This window comes from Pan troglodytes, chromosome 9 (assembly GCF_028858775.2).
Source record: "Pan troglodytes isolate AG18354 chromosome 9, NHGRI_mPanTro3-v2.0_pri, whole genome shotgun sequence".
In the NCBI taxonomy this organism is placed as follows: domain Eukaryota; kingdom Metazoa; phylum Chordata; class Mammalia; order Primates; family Hominidae; genus Pan; species Pan troglodytes.
This window is the reverse complement of record NC_072407.2, coordinates 67,044,988-67,065,134: the sequence shown is the minus strand read 5'-3', so window position 1 is coordinate 67,065,134 and position 20,147 is coordinate 67,044,988. Positions and strand designations below refer to the sequence as shown.

The 20,147-nt window shown below is 55.5% G+C and overlaps 1 protein-coding gene across 9 annotated transcripts; it reads left to right on the top strand.

Annotated features, from left to right (window-relative positions):
- The first annotated feature begins 11 nt into the window (after positions 1-11).
- RASGRP2 (RAS guanyl releasing protein 2) lies at positions 12-19,354 on the top strand. 9 transcript variants are annotated; one of them, XM_063784185.1, is made up of 18 exons: positions 888-980; positions 1,241-1,390; positions 2,787-2,930; positions 3,612-3,714; positions 4,223-4,285; positions 4,645-4,776; positions 5,561-5,711; positions 5,915-6,088; positions 6,248-6,364; positions 8,684-8,965; positions 9,738-9,815; positions 10,054-10,176; positions 10,491-10,606; positions 16,070-16,211; positions 16,467-16,503; positions 17,225-17,404; positions 18,905-18,969; positions 19,134-19,354. In XM_063784185.1, the coding sequence occupies exons 3-17, from the start codon at positions 2,858-2,860 to the stop codon at positions 18,961-18,963; spliced, it is 1,830 nt and encodes a 609-aa protein (XP_063640255.1). In that variant the 5' UTR covers positions 888-980; positions 1,241-1,390; positions 2,787-2,857; the 3' UTR covers positions 18,964-18,969; positions 19,134-19,354. The 9 variants fall into 9 exon arrangements, 8 of the variants coding, with proteins under 8 accessions (XP_016776653.1, XP_003339252.1, XP_063640254.1 ...); XM_016921164.4 differs by lacking the exons at positions 888-980; positions 1,241-1,390 and adding an exon at positions 12-258; XM_003339204.3 differs by lacking the exons at positions 888-980; positions 1,241-1,390 and adding an exon at positions 266-447.
- The last annotated feature ends 793 nt before the right edge of the window (positions 19,355-20,147 follow it).

Here is a 20,147-nt window from a genome sequence, read left to right as displayed (position 1 = left end):
CAAATGGCCGGAAACCGTTACCCGCTCTCCTAGGCCCGGCTAGTGGGGACCCCAACCGCCTGCGGCTGCCCCTCCCAAGTTCCTCCCTGTTGGCCAGGCATCCAGGTCTCCAGTCTCCGAGCTGCGGAGAACCCACCGCCACATGCGGCTGCCCCTTTCCATTAGACCCTGTGGGGAGCCAGGCTTCCGGGGCCCCGTTCCTCCTGTGTGAACTGGGCCCCCCGCCCCCATTCCCAGACATCAAGGCCGCGTCTCCAGGTAGCCACGATTTCATTCCTCGCTCCCCACAGGTCCCTCTCCCCAAAATATTCCCATCTTGTCCTAGCCCATCCCCCAGACTATCTCAAGGACCAGCTGTCCCCACGCCCCCGACCTCCACTAGGCCTGTGCCACCCGCTGCCTGCAAGAAGACGCCCGGTCCCGGGCCGGGTTAGCCCCATGGGAACGGTTTGTCTCGAAAACAGGAACCCGAGCTGGGGGCTGGGCGGGGCGCCCCTTCCCCACCGCAGTCCGCTTCCTGCCCCTCCCGGCTTCCTCCGCCCGACACCCAGGCAGGGCGGGGGGCACTGGGGCGTCCGCGGTTGGGGGAGGGGCTCTTCGTTTCGGTCCCCCCTCCGCGTCCCGGGCGGCGGGGCCTCCGGTCGCCCACCCTCGGGGCAGCTAGTGGCGCAGCCCCCCGCCCGCGGCCCTGGCCTCCCGGGTGGCGCGGCAGGGGAGGGGTTAAGCTGCCGCAGGGACCGCCGCGTGCGGGGCGAGAGGGAGCCCCCGGTGGGGGTGGCGCAGCCGGCGGTGCGGAGCTCCGCGCAGGGGCGGAGGGGGGAGGGGGCGGCCTGGCGCGGGGGCGGGGGCGGGGCGGCGGGGAGCGGGGCCGCGGCGTGGAGAGCGGGCGGGAGCCGCAGCCGCAGCGAGGCCGGCGGGCGGGAGCGCACGGAGGTGGGGTCGGCCAGGCCGGTGCGGGCTCCTTGCGGCAGGTCCCAAGAGTGAGTGGGCGAGCGCGGGCGGGGCGCCAGGCGAAGGAGGGCGCGGCCCCCAGCGACCCCCCCACCCGCCCAGGGCGGCGCGGGCGGGCTGGGGGCGGCGAGCGGGTGGGGAGTCTGCGGCCCGGGTCTGGGAGAGGGGGCAGCGGCCACGAGAGCTAAGGCGCGCTGGATCCCCGGAGGGCGGAGGACCTCCACGGTGCACCCAGCTTTTACCAGCCACCTTCCAGCGGGGCCCTCCCCCGCGTACCCCCATTTGGCAGATGAGAAAATTGAGGCTCCCAGAGGCCAAGTGATTCTCAAGGTCACACGAGGAAGCGGTAGAGCCAGGCGGGGACGGCTCTGGGTGGCTCTTAGGAAAAGTCCGCCTGAGAACTCCGTACAGGAGCTCCCCTGTCCTCCAGCCTGGGGGAGTGAGTATGTGTAGGGCCGGGGTACCTTTCCGTGGGGCAAGGCTCTGCCAAAATCTGGGAGTGAGGGGAGTCAGGGAGCTGGGGCCGCAGGGCGGGCCCTGCACCGCAAATGGGAGGGGGGCGACGGAATGGGCGTGCGCACCCATGGGGGTGTGTGCATGTGTGTGGGAGTGTACATGCGTGGAGAGGCACTGCCTTGCGTGTGTGCACACGTGTGAGGATGTCAGCGCCTGTGTGGCCGCGGGACTCAAGGCTGGCCTGGCTCAAGTGAACAGCACGTCCAGGAGGCGACCTCGTCCGCGGGTTTGCATTCTGGGGTGGACGAGCTGGGTATGTGTGCCTGAGGGTTTCTTCGTGCAGGTGTGCACAGGGTGTGGGTGCCATTGTGTGTGAGAGACGGAGGATGGGAGGCCGGTGCCTGTGGCCCGGTGCGTGTAAGTGCGGACGCCTGCACCTCCACTTAGGTCCCCGGCCTCCGACGAATAACTTGGGTGTGGAGTGTTTGCCCCTGCCAGGGTGCGTATGACCCCGCCAGTGACCGGAGTTGCTAATGGTGTCATGCACCCACCGGCCACCCTTGGCGCGAGCGCCCCCCTCTGGACACCCTGCTACGTGCGCGCTCACAGTTCGCCTGTGCGGGGCCGGGGCCAGGGTCAGGAGCCGGGGATAGGGAGGAAGAGGGCCTGTGGACAAGCTGAGCCGGGACCCCTGGGACCTTTGCGGAGGTGGCCTGGGAGCGCTCAGTTCCCAGGCTCAGGCTTCCCGCTGACGCCTCCTGGCCGCAGCGGGCTCCCCCCGCCCCAGGAATGTTCCTCTCCCATCCAGTCCGCCTCCCCTAGGGCAGGCCCTCTGGGGGCTGCCGCAGCCCCGCCTCGCCTTCCTGGGCTCCCGGGAGGGGGCGAGGCGGGCAGGACGCCTGGGTTCTCTCCTCCCCCCTCCCATACCAGGGAGAAATTCCTCCGAGGTCCCCTCAGGCTCTGGGTTCCCAAAATAACCCTGCGGGGGAAGGGAGGCTGTGGAGGGAGGGAAGCGGGAGGGGCGCAGAGCCGAGCTGCGGGGTGCTGCAGGTGCCTCTGGGGAGAGGGCGCGAGGAGAAGGCGCCCTGCGGGGGGGCTGGGCGCCAGCCAGTCCTGGGATCTTGGTTCGTCCCCATCCTCGTGAAGCCCCTCGGCCTTCCCGCGACTCCGAGGGTGGGCCGGAAGCCTCTCTGCGGGTCCGTTTCCCAACTGGCGGGTTGCACCATCCCGGGCCAGACCGTTTAACCCCGGGAGTGGCCGCGGGGGACAACTCCGCCCCTGCCCAGCAGGGGGCGTGCCCGCCCCGCCCCGTTTCTGCCCGCGGGGCCGCGCCCCCGCCCGCGCCTCCGCAGACTCCCGCTCTGCCTCTCCCGGGACAGGGGTTCGGTCCGAGCCCGGTGGGAGGCTCCCGGAGCGCAGCCTGGGCCCAGCCCACCCCGCGCCGGCGGCCATGGCAGGCACCCTGGACCTGGACAAGGGCTGCACGGTGGAGGAGCTGCTCCGCGGGTGCATCGAAGCCTTCGGTGAGTGGCTCGGGACGGCACACGGAGCCTGAGCCTAGCCCCGAGTCTGAGCCCGGGTCCCTGCCTCCCAGGCACAGTCCAGGGCACAGCCCTGACCCGGACCCACCCTGCTCCGCAGCGTGCAGTCTCTTTAACGAAAGCCTTCTCCGCAACGCAGGGCAGAGAGATGCACGCCCTTCAGACAGATGAGGTTTCCCTTCTCTAGCCTTCCCCAGCGGCGGCGAAGGGAGGGCCGGGTCCCGGACTCTGACACTTGAGGGGCATTATCTGTCTCCCGGGGAATCCGGAGGAACTCGCTATCTCCGGCCTGGGAGCTGTTTCCGGCTAATGGGGGGCGGCTTATCTGGTGAAGGGGTGCCCCTTCCCCCCAAGCGCTCAGGAAATGACCTCTGGATTCTTGACCCCGGGGAACCCAGGCTCCTTCCGCCCCAGCTGGTTCCCCTCCGGACGATGGGCGGCTCGGGCGCTCCCCTCCTCCAGTCCTCAGGGCGTGCCTATCTCTCGCCCACCACACCTTTCCTCTCTAATTTGCCTCCTGCTCTCGGAGTCCTGGGCAAGCAGGAGGTGGGCGGGGTCGAGCGTGCACCCGAAGGACCGATACCTGGCGGGTTGCGGGGTGAGGATGAGGCATGGTAGCTGCGGACCCAGCTCAGCCACCTGTCTTTGACCCTTCGGAGTCAGATGACTCCGGGAAGGTGCGGGACCCGCAGCTGGTTCGCATGTTCCTCATGATGCACCCCTGGTACATCCCCTCCTCTCAGCTGGCGGCCAAGCTGCTCCACATATATCCTTCGCCGGCCTTGCCAAGGCCCCCGCCGTCGGAGCCCATGCGCAGCCCCTCTGCCCAGCCCAGGTGCAGAATGAGCCTCGCTCCTAAGTATAGGCCACTCCTTATCCCAGAGCTCAGGCGTCGTCCCAGCCTCCAACTAGGGCCTAGGCTCTGCCCCCTCCTTGCTCCTAGCGACTCGGTCCTGTCCCCAGGCTCTGTCCCCAGCCGAGGCCTTGCCCTCCTTCTCCCTAGAGTCTAGGGCCTGCCCCTGCTTCAGGCTTGGGTGCGCCCCGTGCATCTCTCTCTCCCAGAGCCCAGGCTTTGCTTTCAGCCTTCCTCAGCACCTAGTCCTCCACCCCCACCTCCAACCCCTCCCAGAGCTCAGGCCTCACCCCCAGCATCTCCGCAGAGCGCAGGCCCCATCCCTAGAACGTGTCTCCTAGAACCAGGCCCCGCCCCCAGCCTCCCTCCACGCAGGTCTCCCTTTCTAGAGTTAAGCGGCCTCCTTAACTCTCTCCTTCACCTACCAACAATCCCGGAAGGACAACTCCAATTCCCTGCAGGTGAAAACGTGCCACCTGGTCAGGTGAGTCTTTCCCCTGGGGCTCTAGCCCCTCCCCTTTCTCCCTTCTCTCTGGCTTCAGGCTGGCCTGGAGGAGGGGGCAGGGCGCTGTTTCTGAGAGTGGGTTTGAACCCTGGCTTGTTCGGGTGGGCAGTGCTGCCACAGGCTCACCCCTTCCTGGGTCTGGGCCTTAATTTTCTTTTCTGCGCAGTGCGGGTGGTTGTCTCAAGGGTCTAATGTACACTTGGAGTGGCGAAGGAAAGAGCTGGAACCATAGTTTGAGGGTCTTTTTGCTTAGGTGACTATAATCTCAAATAGCTCCTTGCAACCTGCTGGGTGATGGTGGGGGAAGGGCTATCTTGGGTGACTCCCCGCTCCTCCAGGTACTGGATCTCCGCCTTCCCAGCGGAGTTTGACTTGAACCCGGAGTTGGCTGAGCAGATCAAGGAGCTGAAGGCTCTGCTAGACCAAGAAGGGAACCGGCGGCACAGCAGCCTAATCGACATAGACAGCGTGTGCGTGGGGGGAGCACAGAGGGCTGGGGGGGCACTCAGTATCCTATACCATCTGTGCTTAATAAATGTCTGTTGAACTGAATGAGTGAGGGTCATGTTGCTCTCTCGCTTAAAAACCTTCCATGGCTCCCTATTGCCTTCAACATGCCTCCTCTGGGCAGCTTGGCGTTCCTGCCTCATCTTCCACTGCCACCACCCATCCCACACACCTCCTCCTGTAGCTGCGCTGGGTCGGCTCCCCGTCGGCTGAGCTCTCGAGTCCTTTCCCATCATGGTGCTCTGCTCATATCATCCCCCTTGCTGCCTCCTCCGTGTTACCAAGACTCAGTTCAGGCATGAAGTCTCCGTGGGCTCTGAGGGTTCGGGGCTCTTCCGGGGTAGAATTTGTCGTTCCCACCTCTGTTCTCCATGGCACTTTGTACAGACTCCTGTACAAAGACCTCTGTACATGTGTCACGCTGTTTTGTGATCATGTGTTTCTGTGTCTGTCTCCCTCAGTAGACTGTGAGCTCCTCGAGGGCAGGAACCGTGTCTTACTCATCTCTGTATTCCCAGCGCCTAGCACAGTGCCTGGCACAGAGTACGTTGTTCATAAATGTGTGTTGAGTGCATGACGGGGTGGGGGGAGATGAGGAGGAGTTGCTGGGACTGGGAACATTCGTGCCTAGGACAGTGCCTCGCATTATGTAGGTTCTCAGTAAGAGTGAATGGTGTGTCTGTGTGAGTGGGGGGCCACGAGGCATGTGCATGTCCAGCAAAGGGCTCATTACCCCTGCCCCCCCAGCCCTACCTACAAGTGGAAGCGGCAGGTGACTCAGCGGAACCCTGTGGGACAGAAAAAGCGCAAGATGTCCCTGTTGTTTGACCACCTGGAGCCCATGGAGCTGGCGGAGCATCTCACCTACTTGGAGTATCGCTCCTTCTGCAAGATCCTGGTGCGGCCCGAGGGCTGGGGGGTCAGGGGTCCAATGTGGGCTGGAAGAGAGTTCTAGGAGGGGCAGGGTCCCTGGCGTAGGCTGGGTCACAGGGTGCATCAGGGGTTTCAGTGTAACCACTGAAGGTCAGCTGGAGGGTGAGGAGTGGCTATCAGTGAGGGGAGAGGCCGGCAAGGTGCTGAGGCCACTCCTCATGCCCCCAGTTTCAGGACTATCACAGTTTCGTGACTCATGGCTGCACTGTGGACAACCCCGTCCTGGAGCGGTTCATCTCCCTCTTCAACAGCGTCTCGCAGTGGGTGCAGCTCATGATCCTCAGCAAACCCACAGCCCCGCAGCGGGCCCTGGTCATCACACACTTTGTCCACGTGGCGGAGGTGCCTGCCCCTCCCTCCCTGTGTCTCCCAACCACCCCACATGCCAGTCAGGCCAACCCTTCCCTTCCCCTAACCCACTGCCTTCTCTCTAGATAAGCTGGGCCAAATTCTGGGCCCACTCAGTGACTCCCTGCCTCTCCGTCCCCATTTGCCTTCCAGAAGCTGCTACAGCTGCAGAACTTCAACACGCTGATGGCAGTGGTCGGGGGCCTGAGCCACAGCTCCATCTCCCGCCTCAAGGAGACCCACAGCCACGTTAGCCCTGAGACCATCAAGGTGCCTGGGACTGGGGAGGGGCCGGTGCTTCCCAGGTCTGTCTTCACTGGGTCCTCCCAGCAGCACTGGGGGCTGGGCACAGCTGTCCTCATTTGATAGATATGGAAATGGAGGCTCAGAGGGGTTAAGTGCTTTTCTCAGTTTGCACAATGGCAACAGCAGAGTGGGGGCTCACAGGTCGTCATGGACCCCAAAGCTAGTACTTTTTTTTTTTTTTTTTTAAGACAGGGTCTCTCTCTGTTGTCCAGACTGGAGTTCAGTGGTGCAATCACAAGCTCACTGCAGCCTTGAACTCCTGAGCTCAATCGATCCTCCCACCTCAGCCTCCTGAGTAGCTGGGACTACAGGTGTACGCCACCATGCCTAATTTTTGTATTGTTATTAATTTTTTTTTTTTTTTTTTTAGAGATGGGGTTTTGCCATGTTGCCCAGACTGGTCTTGAACTCCTGGGCTCAAGTGATCCGCCTGCCTTGGCCTCCCAAAGTGCTGAGATTATGGCTTGAGCCATTGTGCCTTGCCACTTGTAGTTTCTTCTTTTCTTTCTCCTTCATTTTTTATTATTTTTGAAGTATTTTGAAGTATTGAGTAACATACATATAGAAAAGTATATAAAAACATATGAGACTGGGCGTAGTAGCTCACACCTGTAATCCCAGCACTTTGGGAGGCTGAGGTGGGCAGATCACGTGACATCAGGAGTTTGAGACCAGCCTGGCCAACATGGTGGAAACCCATCTCTACTAAAATACAAAAATTAGCCAGGCATGGTGGCACGCACCTGGAATCCAAGCTACTTGGGAGGCTGAGGCAGGAGGAGAATTACTTGAACTCAGGAGGCGGAGGTTGCAGTGAGCCAAGATCGTGCCACCTCACTCCAGCCTGGGCGACAGAGTGAGACTCCATCTAAAAAAAAAGAAAAGTATATAAAAACATATGAATAGTTTAAAGAAAAATTGTAAAGAAAACACTGTGTAACTACTGCCCGGGTTGGGAAATAGAACCCTGCCAGGCCCCCAAGCGCCCAGCACTTTAGAGCATAACTCCCTCCCCACGACTTTTGCAATGATGATCTTGCTTTTCTTTATAGCTTCACCACGTAGGTATGCGGTCCAAAACAATGTGGGGCTTTTTGTTGTCTGTTTTGAACTTTCTATGAATGGAATGTTGTTTGTGTTATTTTATGTCTTGCTTTTTTCATTCCACATGGTTCTGAGAGTCTTTTCATTCTGTCATGTGGAGCAATTGTTTTTTCATTTTCATTGCCATATAATATTTTATTGTACGTCTACCCCAATTCATTTATTTATTTATTTTTTTGAGATGGAGTCTGTCTCTGTCATCCAGGCTGGAGTGCGGTGGCGAGATCTCGTCACTGCAACTTCCGTCTCCTGGGTTTACGTGATTCTCGTGCCTCAGCCTCCTGAGTAGCTGGGATTATGGGCTCGTACCACCACGTCTGGCTAATTTTTTGTAGAGACAGGCTTTCACCATGTTGCCGAGGCTGGTCTTGAACTCCTGAGCTCAGGCAATCCACCCGCTTTAGCCTCCCAAAGTGCTGGGATTACAGGTGTGAGCCACTGCCCCCAGCCTACCCCAATTTATGTATTGATTCTATTGTTGAATGTTGGGGTTTTTCCTTTTCTTTTCTTTCTTTCTTTTTCTTTTCTTTTTTTTTTTTTTTTGAGATGGAGTCTTGCTCTGTCACCAGGCTGGAGTGCAGTGGCGCTAATTTGGCTCACTGCAACCTCTGCCTCCCAGGTTCAAGTGATTCTCCTGCCTCAGCCTCCTGAGTAGCTGGGACTACAGGCATGCACCACCACACCCGGCTAATTTTTGTATTTTTTTAGTAGAGATGAGATTTCCACCATGTTGGCCAAGATGGTCTCCATCTCTTGACCTCATGATCCATCTGCCGTGGCCTCCCAAAGTGCTGAGATTACAAGTGTGAGCCACCGCGCCCAGCTGGTTTTTCCAGTTTTTGCTGTTTGGACGGGGTGGCTGAGTATGTTCTTCCAGGTCATTGTCCTGTGCTGCCTTGCCTCCCTGAGCCTCTGTTTCTCCTGTTAAATGTTGATGATTCCCTGCGTCCAGGCCTGGTTTAGAGGTGTGGTGCTTTTGGCAGTGAGTATTGCCTTGAATTCATGGCAATGAATTCAATCCCCAGGGGCTGAGAGAGCCAGTCGTGGGGGACAGTAAGGGAGGTTTTTACTCTTTCACCTGTCCCTGACCCTGACTCCTCCTCACCCCCTCCTACATTTCCAGGGCTGAGGTAGGGAGGATGGTTGTGGGGGTATGACTCCTCTGTCCTTTGTCCCCAGCTCTGGGAGGGTCTCACGGAACTAGTGACGGCGACAGGCAACTATGGCAACTACCGGCGTCGGCTGGCAGCCTGTGTGGGCTTCCGCTTCCCTATCCTGGGTGTGCACCTCAAGGACCTGGTGGCCCTGCAGCTGGCACTGCCTGACTGGCTGGACCCAGCCCGGACCCGGCTCAACGGGGCCAAGATGAAGCAGCTCTTTAGCATCCTGGAGGAGCTGGCCATGGTGACCAGCCTGCGGCCACCAGTACAGGCCAACCCCGACCTGCTGAGCCTGCTCACGGTGAGGAGCAGGGGGCAGGGAGGTGGGGAGCTGGGCACCAGGGGTTGACAGTTTCCCCAGGTCCTGGCTGTGGGCGTGGCCTGGGGCTCTGGGTTCTGGCCAAGAAACTGAGATCTAGCGTGGGCTCTGGGGTTTGGAGTGGATGCTGAGAAGGGGTCCAGGCTCTGGTTGGGGCTGTGGACTGAGGTCTGATCTCCAGGCTGGTATGTGGACTGTGGGCAGTTTGAACTGGGCCTGGGTCCCGGGTTGAGTTCTGGCAATGGGCTGTGTTCTAGGGCTGGGCCAAGCTCTGCATTCTGTGGGCAGGGGTGGTTTCTAAGCATGGCCCTAGGCTCGGAGTGAAGTTCTGGGCTTGGCTTTACACTTGGTCTTGGGGTCTAGGGTGGGAGTTGGGTTCTGGTTTAGATCCAGACAAGGTTCTAGACATTGGGCTGGGGCTTAAGTGTTAAGGTTTGGAGCGGATTCTTAGCTGCTTCTGGGCTCTGGAGGGGATCAGGGTTGAAATCAGAGCTTCTGGCTGGGTTCCGACCTGGCTTCTTCCCTGACATCTTGGCAATATGTTGTGTTCAAGGTTTGGGGCCATGCTGTGGTTTGATCTGCGCGCTGGGATGACGCGGGGGTTGCTGTGCTGTGTTCTAAGCCAGGCTTTGTCCTGAGTCTAGCTTCTGACCCGAGCTCTGAGCTGAGCTGTGGCCTCTAGGTCGACCTTTGGCCCTGGGCTCTGTGGCCGTGGGCAGGGCACAGTGGGTGTGATCAGATCTGTGTGTCCCAGGTGTCTCTGGATCAGTATCAGACGGAGGATGAGCTGTACCAGCTGTCCCTGCAGCGGGAGCCGCGCTCCAAGTCCTCGGTGAGGGGGTACTCCCTCCTCTCCACTCTGCCCTTCCCTCCTGAGAATCCCAGGATGTGAGGACGGGAAGAGCTCTTAGCAGCCACCTCACCCATCCGTCTTGTAGGACAGAGGCATCCTGGGGGTAGGGCAGTAGTGTTGGGCAGACTTCCCTCTCCCAGGGATTCCCCTCTCTGTTCCCCGGGGCTCTGGGCTCCCCCTGCCTCTGGCCCTAGCTCAGGCCCGACCATTTCCATAGCCAACCAGCCCCACGAGTTGCACCCCACCACCCCGGCCCCCGGTGCTGGAGGAGTGGACCTCGGCTGCCAAACCCAAGCTGGATCAGGCCCTCGTGGTGGAGCACATCGAGAAGATGGTGGAGGTGAGCTCCTGCGGAGCCTGAGCAGTGTGTGGGGAGAGGCCAGTTTGCCGGAGCACTGCCCTGGAAGCCAGCACGAGTGTCCTGTTCAAGACCCAGCACTCAGCCCCCAGGAGTCACAGGGCCTGGCAGGCCAGCTGCACGGGGCTGAGGTGCCCCTGGGTAGGGTGGGGGTGGAGGTATGGAACGGGGGTGGTGTCAGAGACCTCTCTGAGACACACCTCATCAAATGGACTGGGAACGTGGGAAGGGACAGGACCTGATGTCCCCTTTACTCTCCCCTCTTCTGGCTCTGCGTGTCCCTCTGCGTGCCCCAGTCTGTGTTCCGGAACTTTGACGTCGATGGGGATGGCCACATCTCACAGGAAGAATTCCAGATCATCCGTGGGAACTTCCCTTACCTCAGCGCCTTTGGGGACCTCGACCAGAACCAGTGAGGAGGGCTGGGGACCTGGGGGAGAGGGAAGGCAACTCAGCCCACTTCTGCCTGGGCTTCAGTTTCTTGTGTGCAAGATGAGGTCACTGAGCCAGATGATCTTGGCCTGGGAAGCTGCCAGTATGGGAAAGGGCACTTGCTTTTGTGGGGAGGAGAGGCTGCCAGCTGTGGAGGCGCAGTGGTATCTCACAAATTCAGACAGATGGGGGGCTCCACCTGAGTCTTGCAAAGACTGTGACCTGGGGACTGTGGCTACAAAAGTGCTGTTTTATTTGTGGAGCTCACAGCTGTCAAGAAGTGTGGGCAACTTGAGCTCCTGGATAGTCTGTTCTAATGAATAGATAAGAAAGGTTTGTAATTAGCAGTACCCAGTTGTTTATCAACAGTTCATATGCTGACAATTTGGAAAAACAGCTGGTTCTCTGAAGTAGGTTAAACATGCCCCCTGAAGCCAGATTCATGCCCTATTTTTGCTGAGCAGAAAAAACTCCATTCAAAATTTAAAGTCCATCTCAGGTCGATTTATTTTTTAATGTTACCTGTATTTCAAAAATCTGTTGTTTTTTATTTCCACATTACAAAAATCCACGGTAAAATAAAATCTAGGTGGTAAAATAAATTTATAGTGAACAAAATGTTTAAAGTAAGAAGTGAGAGGCCAGGTGCGGTGCCTCACGCCTGTAATCCTAGCACTTTGGGAGACTGAGTTGGCAGGATCAATTCAGGCCAGGAGTTTGAGCCCAGCCTGGGCAACAGAGTAAGACCCTGTCTCTACAAAAATTATTATTATTATTTTTGAGACAGAGTCTCACTCTGTTGCCCAGGCTGGAGTGCAGTGGTACAATCTCGGCTCGCTGCAACCTCCACTTCCTGGGTTCAAGTGATTCTCCTGCTTCAGCTTCCTGAGTAGCTGGGATTACAGGCATGCATCACCGTGCCTGGCTAATTTTTGTATTTTTAGCAGAGATGGGGTTTTACCATGTTGGCCAGGCTGGTCTCAAACTCTTGACCTCAAGTGATCCACCTGCCTTGGCCCCCCAAAGTGCTAGGATTACAGGCATGAGCTACTGCTCCTAGCCTAAAAAAATTTTTTTTGGGCATGGGTGGCACGTGCCTGTAGTCCCAGCTACTCAGGAGGCTGAGGCAGGAGGATCCCTTGAGCCCAGGAGGTTGAGACTGCAGTGAGCTGTGATCACACCACTGCACTTCAGCCTGGGTGACTGAGCGAGATCACCCCCATCAAAAAAAAAAAAAAAGGGAAAAAAAGAGGAAGAAATGAAAGTCCCCTCTTTCCTTTTCCACTGGTAGAAGTTGCCATGATTAAACACTGTTAACAATATTAAGCTTGGCAGTATGTGGATTCTTCCAGTCTTCTTTTCCCAGGCAGGTGCACATTGATAGAGATTTTGTTTGTTTGGTGTCTGTTTCATGGACAAACAGGATTAGAGCATAAATCTAGTTCTGCTTGTGGCTTTTATCATAGCTGCTTTATTTCTTCTCCCAGATTTTAGGCAGAGGTAGTTGAGTTCCATGTTTTCTCCCTGGGTTGGTGGGTGGATTTTTATCTAGACCACCTTTTCAGTGAGAATGACCCTTTGAGACGATGGAGGCCTCAGCTTCATGCAGCGGTCTCAGCCTTAACCCTCTACCTCCTGCAGGCCCCAGGCTGTGTGTGTGTGTGTGTGTGTGTGTGTGTGTTGGTGAGGGGGAAGCCCTGGTTGGGTATCAAAACCTAGCACCTGGTTCGGCAGGAGGGAGACCAGCACCGGCTCCCAGAACCAGGCCCAGCTCACCACTTCATTGTAAAGCTCCCTCTTTGTTTCTGGAACTTGGGTGTTTCCATTTCTTTCTTACAAAATTATCTATGCATTTACAGCAATTATTGATATATCTTTAGGCAGCATCTAGGCACTTGTAGTGGGTTCTCTTTTTTCTTTTTTCTTTTTTTTAATCACCCTCTCTTTTTTTTGAGACAGAGTCTCACTCTGTCGCTCAGGCTGGAGTGCAATAGCGCGATCTTGGCTCACTGCAACCTCTGCCTCCCAGGTTCAAGTAATTCTCATGCCTCAGCCTCCCAAGTAGCTGAGATTACAGGCACTGGCCACCAGACCCGGCTAATTTTTTTTTCTTTTTCTTTTTTTTGAGACGGAGTTTCGCTCTTTGTTGCCCAGGCTGGAGTACAGTGGTGTGATCTCGGCTCACTGCAACCTCCGCCTCCCGGGTTCAAGTGATTCTCCTGTCTCAGCCTCCCGAGTAGCTGGGATTACAGGCGCCTGCCACCATGCCTGGCTAATTTTGTATTTTTTTTTTTTTTGAGACAGAGTCTCACTCTGTCACCCAGACTGGAGTGCGGTGGCGCGATCTCGGCTCACTGCAAGCTCTGCTTCCCGGGTTCATGCCATTCTCCTGCCTCAGCCTCTGGAGTAGCTGGGACTACAAGCACCCGCCACCGTGCCCGGCTAATTTTTTGTATTTTTAGTAGAGACGGGGTTTCACCGTGGTCTCGATCTCCAGACCTCGTGATCCACTAGCCTCCGCCTCCCAAAGTGCTGGGATTACAGGCATGAGCCACCTCACCCAGCCTAATTTTGTATTTTTAGTAGAGATGGGGTTTCACCATGTTGCGCAGGCTGGTCTTGAACTTCTGACCTCAGGTGATCCGCCCGCCTCGGCCTCCCGAAGTTCTGGGATTACAGGCGTGAGCCACCATGCCTGGCCTAATTTTTGTATTTTTAGTAGAGACGGAGTTTTACCTTGTTGGCCAAGTTGGTCTTGAACTCCTGACCTCACCTCAGGTGATCTACCCACCTCAGGTGATCTGCCCACCTCGGCCTCCCAAAGTGCTGGGATTACAGGCATGAGCCACTGTGCACCCGGCCTAAAAATCACCATCTTGACAGAATTTCATGCCTTGCTTTTTGTTTTTTTTCATCTTTGTGCTTGTTTTCCACTTAACCCTTGATCACAGACATCTTTCCATGTGGATTCATGTAGAACTACCTCATTCGTTAGAACAGCTGCAGAGTATTCCACTGTGCGGTTAGTCCATCATTTCCCTAACCATCCTCCTGCTGATGGACAGTTAGACTGTTCCAGTTTTTCAGTATGATTCTATGCCAGGCTGCCATGAACGTCCTTTTACTGATCCACTCAGGCCAGTATTTCTGTAGGAGAAATTCCTAGAAGTGGGATAATTGGATCAAAAGATATGCACATTCTAAATTAGGAGAGAGACTGCCAAACTGACCTCAGACAAGGTTGTACCAGTTTGCACCCCCATCAGCAGCGTACAAGTGCCTGCTTCCCAACTTCCTCGCCAACAGTGGATGCTATAAAAAGCTTCACAATTTTGCCAGTCTCATTGGCAAATGGTATCTTGGTTAAATTTGCATTTCTTTAATACTAATGGGGGTAGGGTATCTTTTCATATGTTTATTGGCCATTTATTTCTTCTGTCAATTGCCTGTTCTGATTCCTTGTCCATTATTCTACTGGGTTTGTTGGTCTTTTTCTCATTGATTTTTAGAATCTCTGTTAATGGATATTAACCCTTTGCTGTTGAATGTGTTTGCAAATATTTTCTCCCTGTCTGTCATTTATGTTGTCTTTTTCCATATAAAATTTAAAAACTTTTGTGTGCTCAATATGTCAGTCTTTTCCTTTCTGGCTTCTTGGATTTGTGTTCTGTGTAGAAAGGCCCTCAGCCCCTCAAGATTATAAAATTATTATCTTATATCTTTTCTTTTTTTTTTTTTTGAGACAGGGTCTCTTGCCATGTGACCCAGGCTGGAGTGCAGTGGCATGATCTTGGCTCGCTGCAACCTCCACCTTCCAGGTTCAAGTAATTCTTGTGCCTCAGCCTCCCGGGTAGCTGGGATTATACGTGCCCGCGACCATGCGTGGCTAATTTTTGTATTTTTAGTAGAGACAGGTTTTTACCATGTTGGCCAGGCTGGTCTCGAACTCCTGACCTCAAGTCATCCGACTGCCTTGGTCTCCCAAAATGCTGGGATTACAGGCATGAGCCACCTTGCCCGCCCTGTCTTATATCTTTTGAGATAATTTTATTTTTTGCATGAGTGTTTACAAAAAATCCAGTGAGAACAGTGATAATTTAGTTTTCATGCACAGTATGAAGAATGTAGGCTTGTATTTTTTGTTTGTTTGTTTGTTTGTTTTTTTGAGACGGAGTCTTGCTCTGTTGCCCAGGCTGGAGTGCAGTGGTGTGATCTCAGCTCACTGCAACCTCCACCTCCCAGGTAGGCTTATATTTTTTTCTTTTCTTTTCTTTTCTTTTTGAGACAGGTCTCTTGCCGTGTCACCCAGGCTGGAGTGCAGTGGCATGATCTTGGCTCGCTGCAACCTCCACCTCCCAGGTTCAAGTGATTCTCATGCCTTAGCCTCCCGAGTAGCTGGGATTATAGGTGCCTGCCACTATGCCTGGCTAATTTTTTGTATTTTTAGTAGAGACGGGGCTTTGCCATGTTGGCCAGGCTGGTCTTGAACTCCTGACCTCGTGATCCACCCGCCTTGGCCTCCCAAAGTGCTGGGATTACAGGCGTAAGCCACTGTGCTCGGCCCTATATTTTTTTCAGATAGCCAGTTATCCTAATGCTCCCTTGATTTGATGGACCACCTGGATCACACATTATGAGCCCCCTCATAAGCAGGTGGGAGTCTCAAGCGAGGGCCAGTCCCGATGGGAATAGCACTTGGTGGCTGAGGACCCTCCTATCTGTGCAGACACTGTTGTAAAACTTCACATGCATCATCTAATTTAATCCTCACCAAAATCCTATGAAATGTAGGAATGATCATTACACCCATTTATAGATAAGGAAACGGAGAGACAGGGAGATTACTCCGCTACAGGTCAAGAGGCAGGGAAGTAGAGCTGCGATTTGAACTGAGGTCTGTGTCTAGAACACGTGCTCATTCTTTCCCTAAAATGTATTCATAGGTGAAAAAGGGCTTCTGCGGAAAGCCCTGGGTTATGTGGGAAACGCTGGATTTACAGGTGTCTTTCCAGCAGGATGATGCAGGAGAGAGAGGGATGCGATTTCTCCCAATCTCTCCTGGTCCCAGAACTCATTAGAGAGTTCTCCCTGCTCAGGGCTCCCGACTGGTGTTGCACACAGTACACTTCGGGAGCCCGAGGCTGATGGTTCCATGGAAAGTACACAGTTATTTTAGTTTGCACACGAAGTGTGAAGTGGGCAGGACAGGCCACTGTTCTGAGAAGGAACCCAGGGAAAGGGACTGGCCCAAGACCACACACTGGTTAGCGGCACTTCCCACATCTGCCTGACCCCTAGTCCAGTGCCGCCTTTTCTTTACTCTGCAACAGGAGTCCAAAATCAGGAGTTCCATGAGGACACTGGGAACAGTGGGATGGGTTAGGCCAGCGGTGGATGGTTCTGGGGAGGGCCCGAGCTGAAGCGCCCCCCCAACTCCCCACAGGGATGGCTGCATCAGCAGGGAGGAGATGGTTTCCTATTTCCTGCGCTCCAGCTCTGTGTTGGGGGGCCGCATGGGCTTCGTACACAACTTCCAGGAGAGCAACTCCTTGCGCCCCGTCGCCTGCCGCCACTGCAAAACCCTGGTGAGAGTCCCTTTCCCGGCTCACGGCCCAAGCCACGCCCCTCCAGCCCCGGCCCCGCCCTCCCTTCTGGCCCCGCCTCTGCCAGAGCCCTTCTCAAGCCAGGAAAACCTGGTTAATTCTATTTGCCTCTCCTCCTGTGGTTCTGCCCGGGGCCCTGAGGCGGGCTCTAAAGCCCTAGTCTCACCCTCAAGAAGGAAGAAGTAGAGTCATCACCTCTAAATCCCTCCTCCCACCACGGCCCCTCCTCTATTGCAGATCCTGGGCATCTACAAGCAGGGCCTCAAATGCCGAGGTGAGATGGAATGACTGGAAGGGCTGCTGGGCAGTGTTTTTTTTTGTTTGTTTGTTTGTTTGGGAGAGTTACTATTTTGGTGGGGCAATTGCCAAGGAGTGAAGTACCTTAAAATCAGAGGCGCATGGCCGGGCATGGTGGCTCAAGCCTGTAATCCCAGCACTTTGGGAGGCCGAGGCGCGCAGATCACCTGAGGTCAGGAGTTCAAGACCAGCCTGACCAACATAGCGCAACCCCGCCTCTACTAAAAATACAAAAAGTAGCTGGGCGTGGTGGCAGCCACCTGTAATCCCAGCTACTTGGGAGGCTGAGGCATGAGAATCGCTTGAACCTAGGAGGCGGGGTTTGCAGTGAGCCGAGATCACGCCACTGCACTCCAGCCTGGGCAACAGAGAGGGCTCTGTCTCAAAAAAAAAAAACAACAAAAAAAACCCCAAAACCAAAACCCCACAAAATCAGAGGCTCAAGATGACTGATGTGAAGGGAGTGGCGTTTAAGAGGCCATTTATTTTGATGACGCAGCTGCCCAGGAACAGAGAACATGGGAGAAGGCATAGACTGACAATTAGGAGGAGGAGAACACTTTGGAAGGAGACTCTTATTTTGGTGGGGCAGCTGCTCAGGAACAAAGGTTCCTGGTAGGGGGGCGCAAGCCTGCGGGATGGGATGGAGGGTATTCTGACCAATGGCCCTGGCTGGCTCTCCATTTGCCCTCCCCCAGCCTGTGGTGTGAACTGCCACAAGCAGTGCAAGGATCGCCTGTCAGTTGAGTGTCGGCGCAGGGCCCAGAGTGTGAGCCTGGAGGGGTCTGCACCCTCACCCTCACCCACGCACAGCCACCATCACCGCGCCTTCAGCTTCTCTCTGCCCCGCCCTGGCAGGCGAGGCTCCAGGCCTCCAGGTAAGAGGGAGTCATTCTGTACTGGCCTGTGGAGGGAAGGATGCAGGGCCACTGGGGCAAAGAACGCAGGATGGAAGCCATTCCAAAGTGCATAATTCTCTTTTTGTGGTGGGATAATAAAGAAGGGACAGGCCGGGTGCGGTGGCTCACGCCTGTAATCCCAGCACTTTGGGAGGCCGAGGTGGGCGGATCACGAGGTCAGGAGATCAAGACCATCCTGGCTAACACGGTGAAACCCCATCTTTACTAAAAATACAAAAAAAAAAAAAAAAAAATTAGCCAGGCGTGGTGGCGGGCGCCTGTAGTCCCAGCTACTTGGGAGGCTGAGGCAGGAGAATGGCATGAACCCGGGAGGCGGGGCTTGCAGTGAGCCGAGATCGCGCCACTGCACTCCAGCCTGGGCGATAGAGCAAGATTCCGTCTCAGAAAAAAAAAAATAAATAAATAAAGAAGGGACAGGTAAGGGTGCCAGAAAGTGGCCAGGAAGCCCTGGACCTTCTGAGGCTGAGGAGAGAGACCCTAATTTATAAAGAGGTATAAAAGTGAAAGAGGCTTCAAGATTCCAGTTACAGTCTTATTTTGTTGGAGGGGTTAACAAAGGATTGGAGAAGGTGTTATATGAGCCATTGGCTTGCCTTTCCCTTTCTGGCTGCTCTGGAGGCTCTTCTGGGGAAAGTCCCTTGCCCTGATAATGTCCTGGCAGCTCTCTTGGGGTATTTGATGGTTTTAGGTCAGTCTGCTGAATGACAACTGGCCAAATGATTATTTTGCTGAGAACAGTCCGAACAACTATGTTAAACTGGGGTCTAAGGTAGTTGATCACAACTGTTTGGATTGGCATAAGTCCTCAAAAAACAGAGGCAGGCACAGGGCATACATCCTCAAAAATAGAAAAGATAAATCCATTTGCATTGAGCCTTCCAGAAGTGCTGGGGTCTAAAATGTGAAATACACACAAAATTGACATTTAAGCAAACTGCGCTGACAAATCTGTGGCTGAAAAAGCTGTGGCAAAACAAAAACATAGAAAAAGAGCCTCAAAAATTGGGCTGAGGCCGGGCATGGTGGCTCACGCCTGTAATCCCAGCACTTTGGGAAGCCAAGGTGGGTGGATCACCCGAGGTCAGGAGTTGGAGACCAGACTGGCCAACGTGGCAAAGCATCATCTCTACAATACAAAAATACAAAAATTAGCTGGGCATGGTGGCAGGCGCCTGTAATCCCAGCTACTTGGGAGGCTGAGGCACGAGAATTGCTTGAACCTGGGAGGTGGAGGTTGCAGAGAGCCGAGATTGCGCCAGCCTGGGCGACAGAGAGAGACTCTGTCTCAAAAAAAAAAAAAAAAAAAAAAAAAATGGGCTGTGAGGTCATGCAGGGAATTGATTTTTGGTGGGTGGGTCTGCTTCTGGGATGATGTGGATGCCTCCCGTGGAGAGGGGAAGGGTTGATGAAGTCCCAGGGACCTGGAAGTGTGTTCTGCAGCAATCCCCCTCCCAGCAGAGATCCGTGAGGAGGAGGTACAGACGGTGGAGGATGGGGTGTTTGACATCCACTTGTAATAGATGGTGAGTCCTCCCACAGCTGGCACCAGAGCTCCCCACTGAGGGCTGGGGGGGAGCTGGGGAGTATCAGGGAAATGGGTGCTTTATCCAAATGGCTCCAAGCCAGGTGGGCTACTACCTTGTTGTTGGGGGGGTGTCTTCCTCACAACCTGTTTTTCTCTTCCCAGCTGTGGTTGGATCAAGGACTCATTCCTGCCTTGGAGAAAATACTTCAACCAGAGCAGGGAGCCTGGGGGTGTCGGGGCAGGAGGCTGGGGATGGGGGTGGGATATGAGGGTGGCATGCAGCTGAGGGCAGGGCCAGGGCTGGTGTCCCTAAGGTTGTACAGACTCTTGTGAATATTTGTATTTTCCAGATGGAATAAAAAGGCCCGTGTAATTAACCTTCACCATCAGCGCCTAGAATCCCGGGGGGTAGGGGGATGGTATACTTTACAGGATGACAATCTTGGGAGCTAGAACTTTGTTGCCAGAGAAACTTGGGAGGTCTGGAATCTCATGTGTCTGGAGTCTTGGGGGAGAGAATCTTAGAAGCAGAAAACCTTGGAACATAAGAATCTTGGGGAGGGTCTAGGATCTTGAGGAGACCAGATCCTTGGACATCTAAAACTTGAAACTAGTAGGTCTGCACCCGAGAATTGCAGGGCCAGTCATGCATACCCAAAGCCTTCAGCCCATGGCCGAAATTCCCTTGCTGGACAGGCGGCCTTTCAGCCCCTGCTTGGACGCTTCCAGTAACAGGGCCCTCACTGCAGGAATCGTGGGAGGGAGAGGGGCAGCGCAGAGTTGCTGGCTGTCAGGGAAGGGAGGGAGGGCCCTGGGCAGTCCGAGGGCCCTGCTGGGCTTGTGCCTCAGGGTGGGGGCTGTACTCCTCGGCCTTGCAGCCTCCTGGCCTGGTGCTGCTGCCAGCCGGAAGGACAGTGACTTCCAGAGGAAATGCATATTGATCCTGCTTTCAGCCTCCGGTGGTGGCTTCTCCCAACCCAGCTCTTCCCTCCTGAGCCTGCAGCACAGAGGTTTTGGGGGTCACTGCTACCTAAAGAAGGCTAAGGCCACTTCTGAGGCTGGTCTGGGAGTTTACTAAAGGTTCTGAAGCTGGGCCGGGCTGGGCCGGGCTGCCCCTGGGATCAGGAGACTCCAGACAGCAGTCCTGACAATGGGAACTACCTCCTCAGTCCGCCA

Bases quoted from the DNA above. Each gene is read 5' to 3' on its own strand.
- RASGRP2 (XM_016921164.4), top strand. From the start codon at position 2,858: ATGGCAGGCACCCTGGACCTGGACAAGGGCTGCACGGTGGAGGAGCTG. The intron at 16,212-16,466 runs GTGAGAGTCCCT...CCTCTATTGCAG, and splicing joins GCCGCCACTGCAAAACCCTG to ATCCTGGGCATCTACAAGCA. The intron at 16,504-17,224 runs GTGAGATGGAAT...GCCCTCCCCCAG, and splicing joins GCAGGGCCTCAAATGCCGAG to CCTGTGGTGTGAACTGCCAC.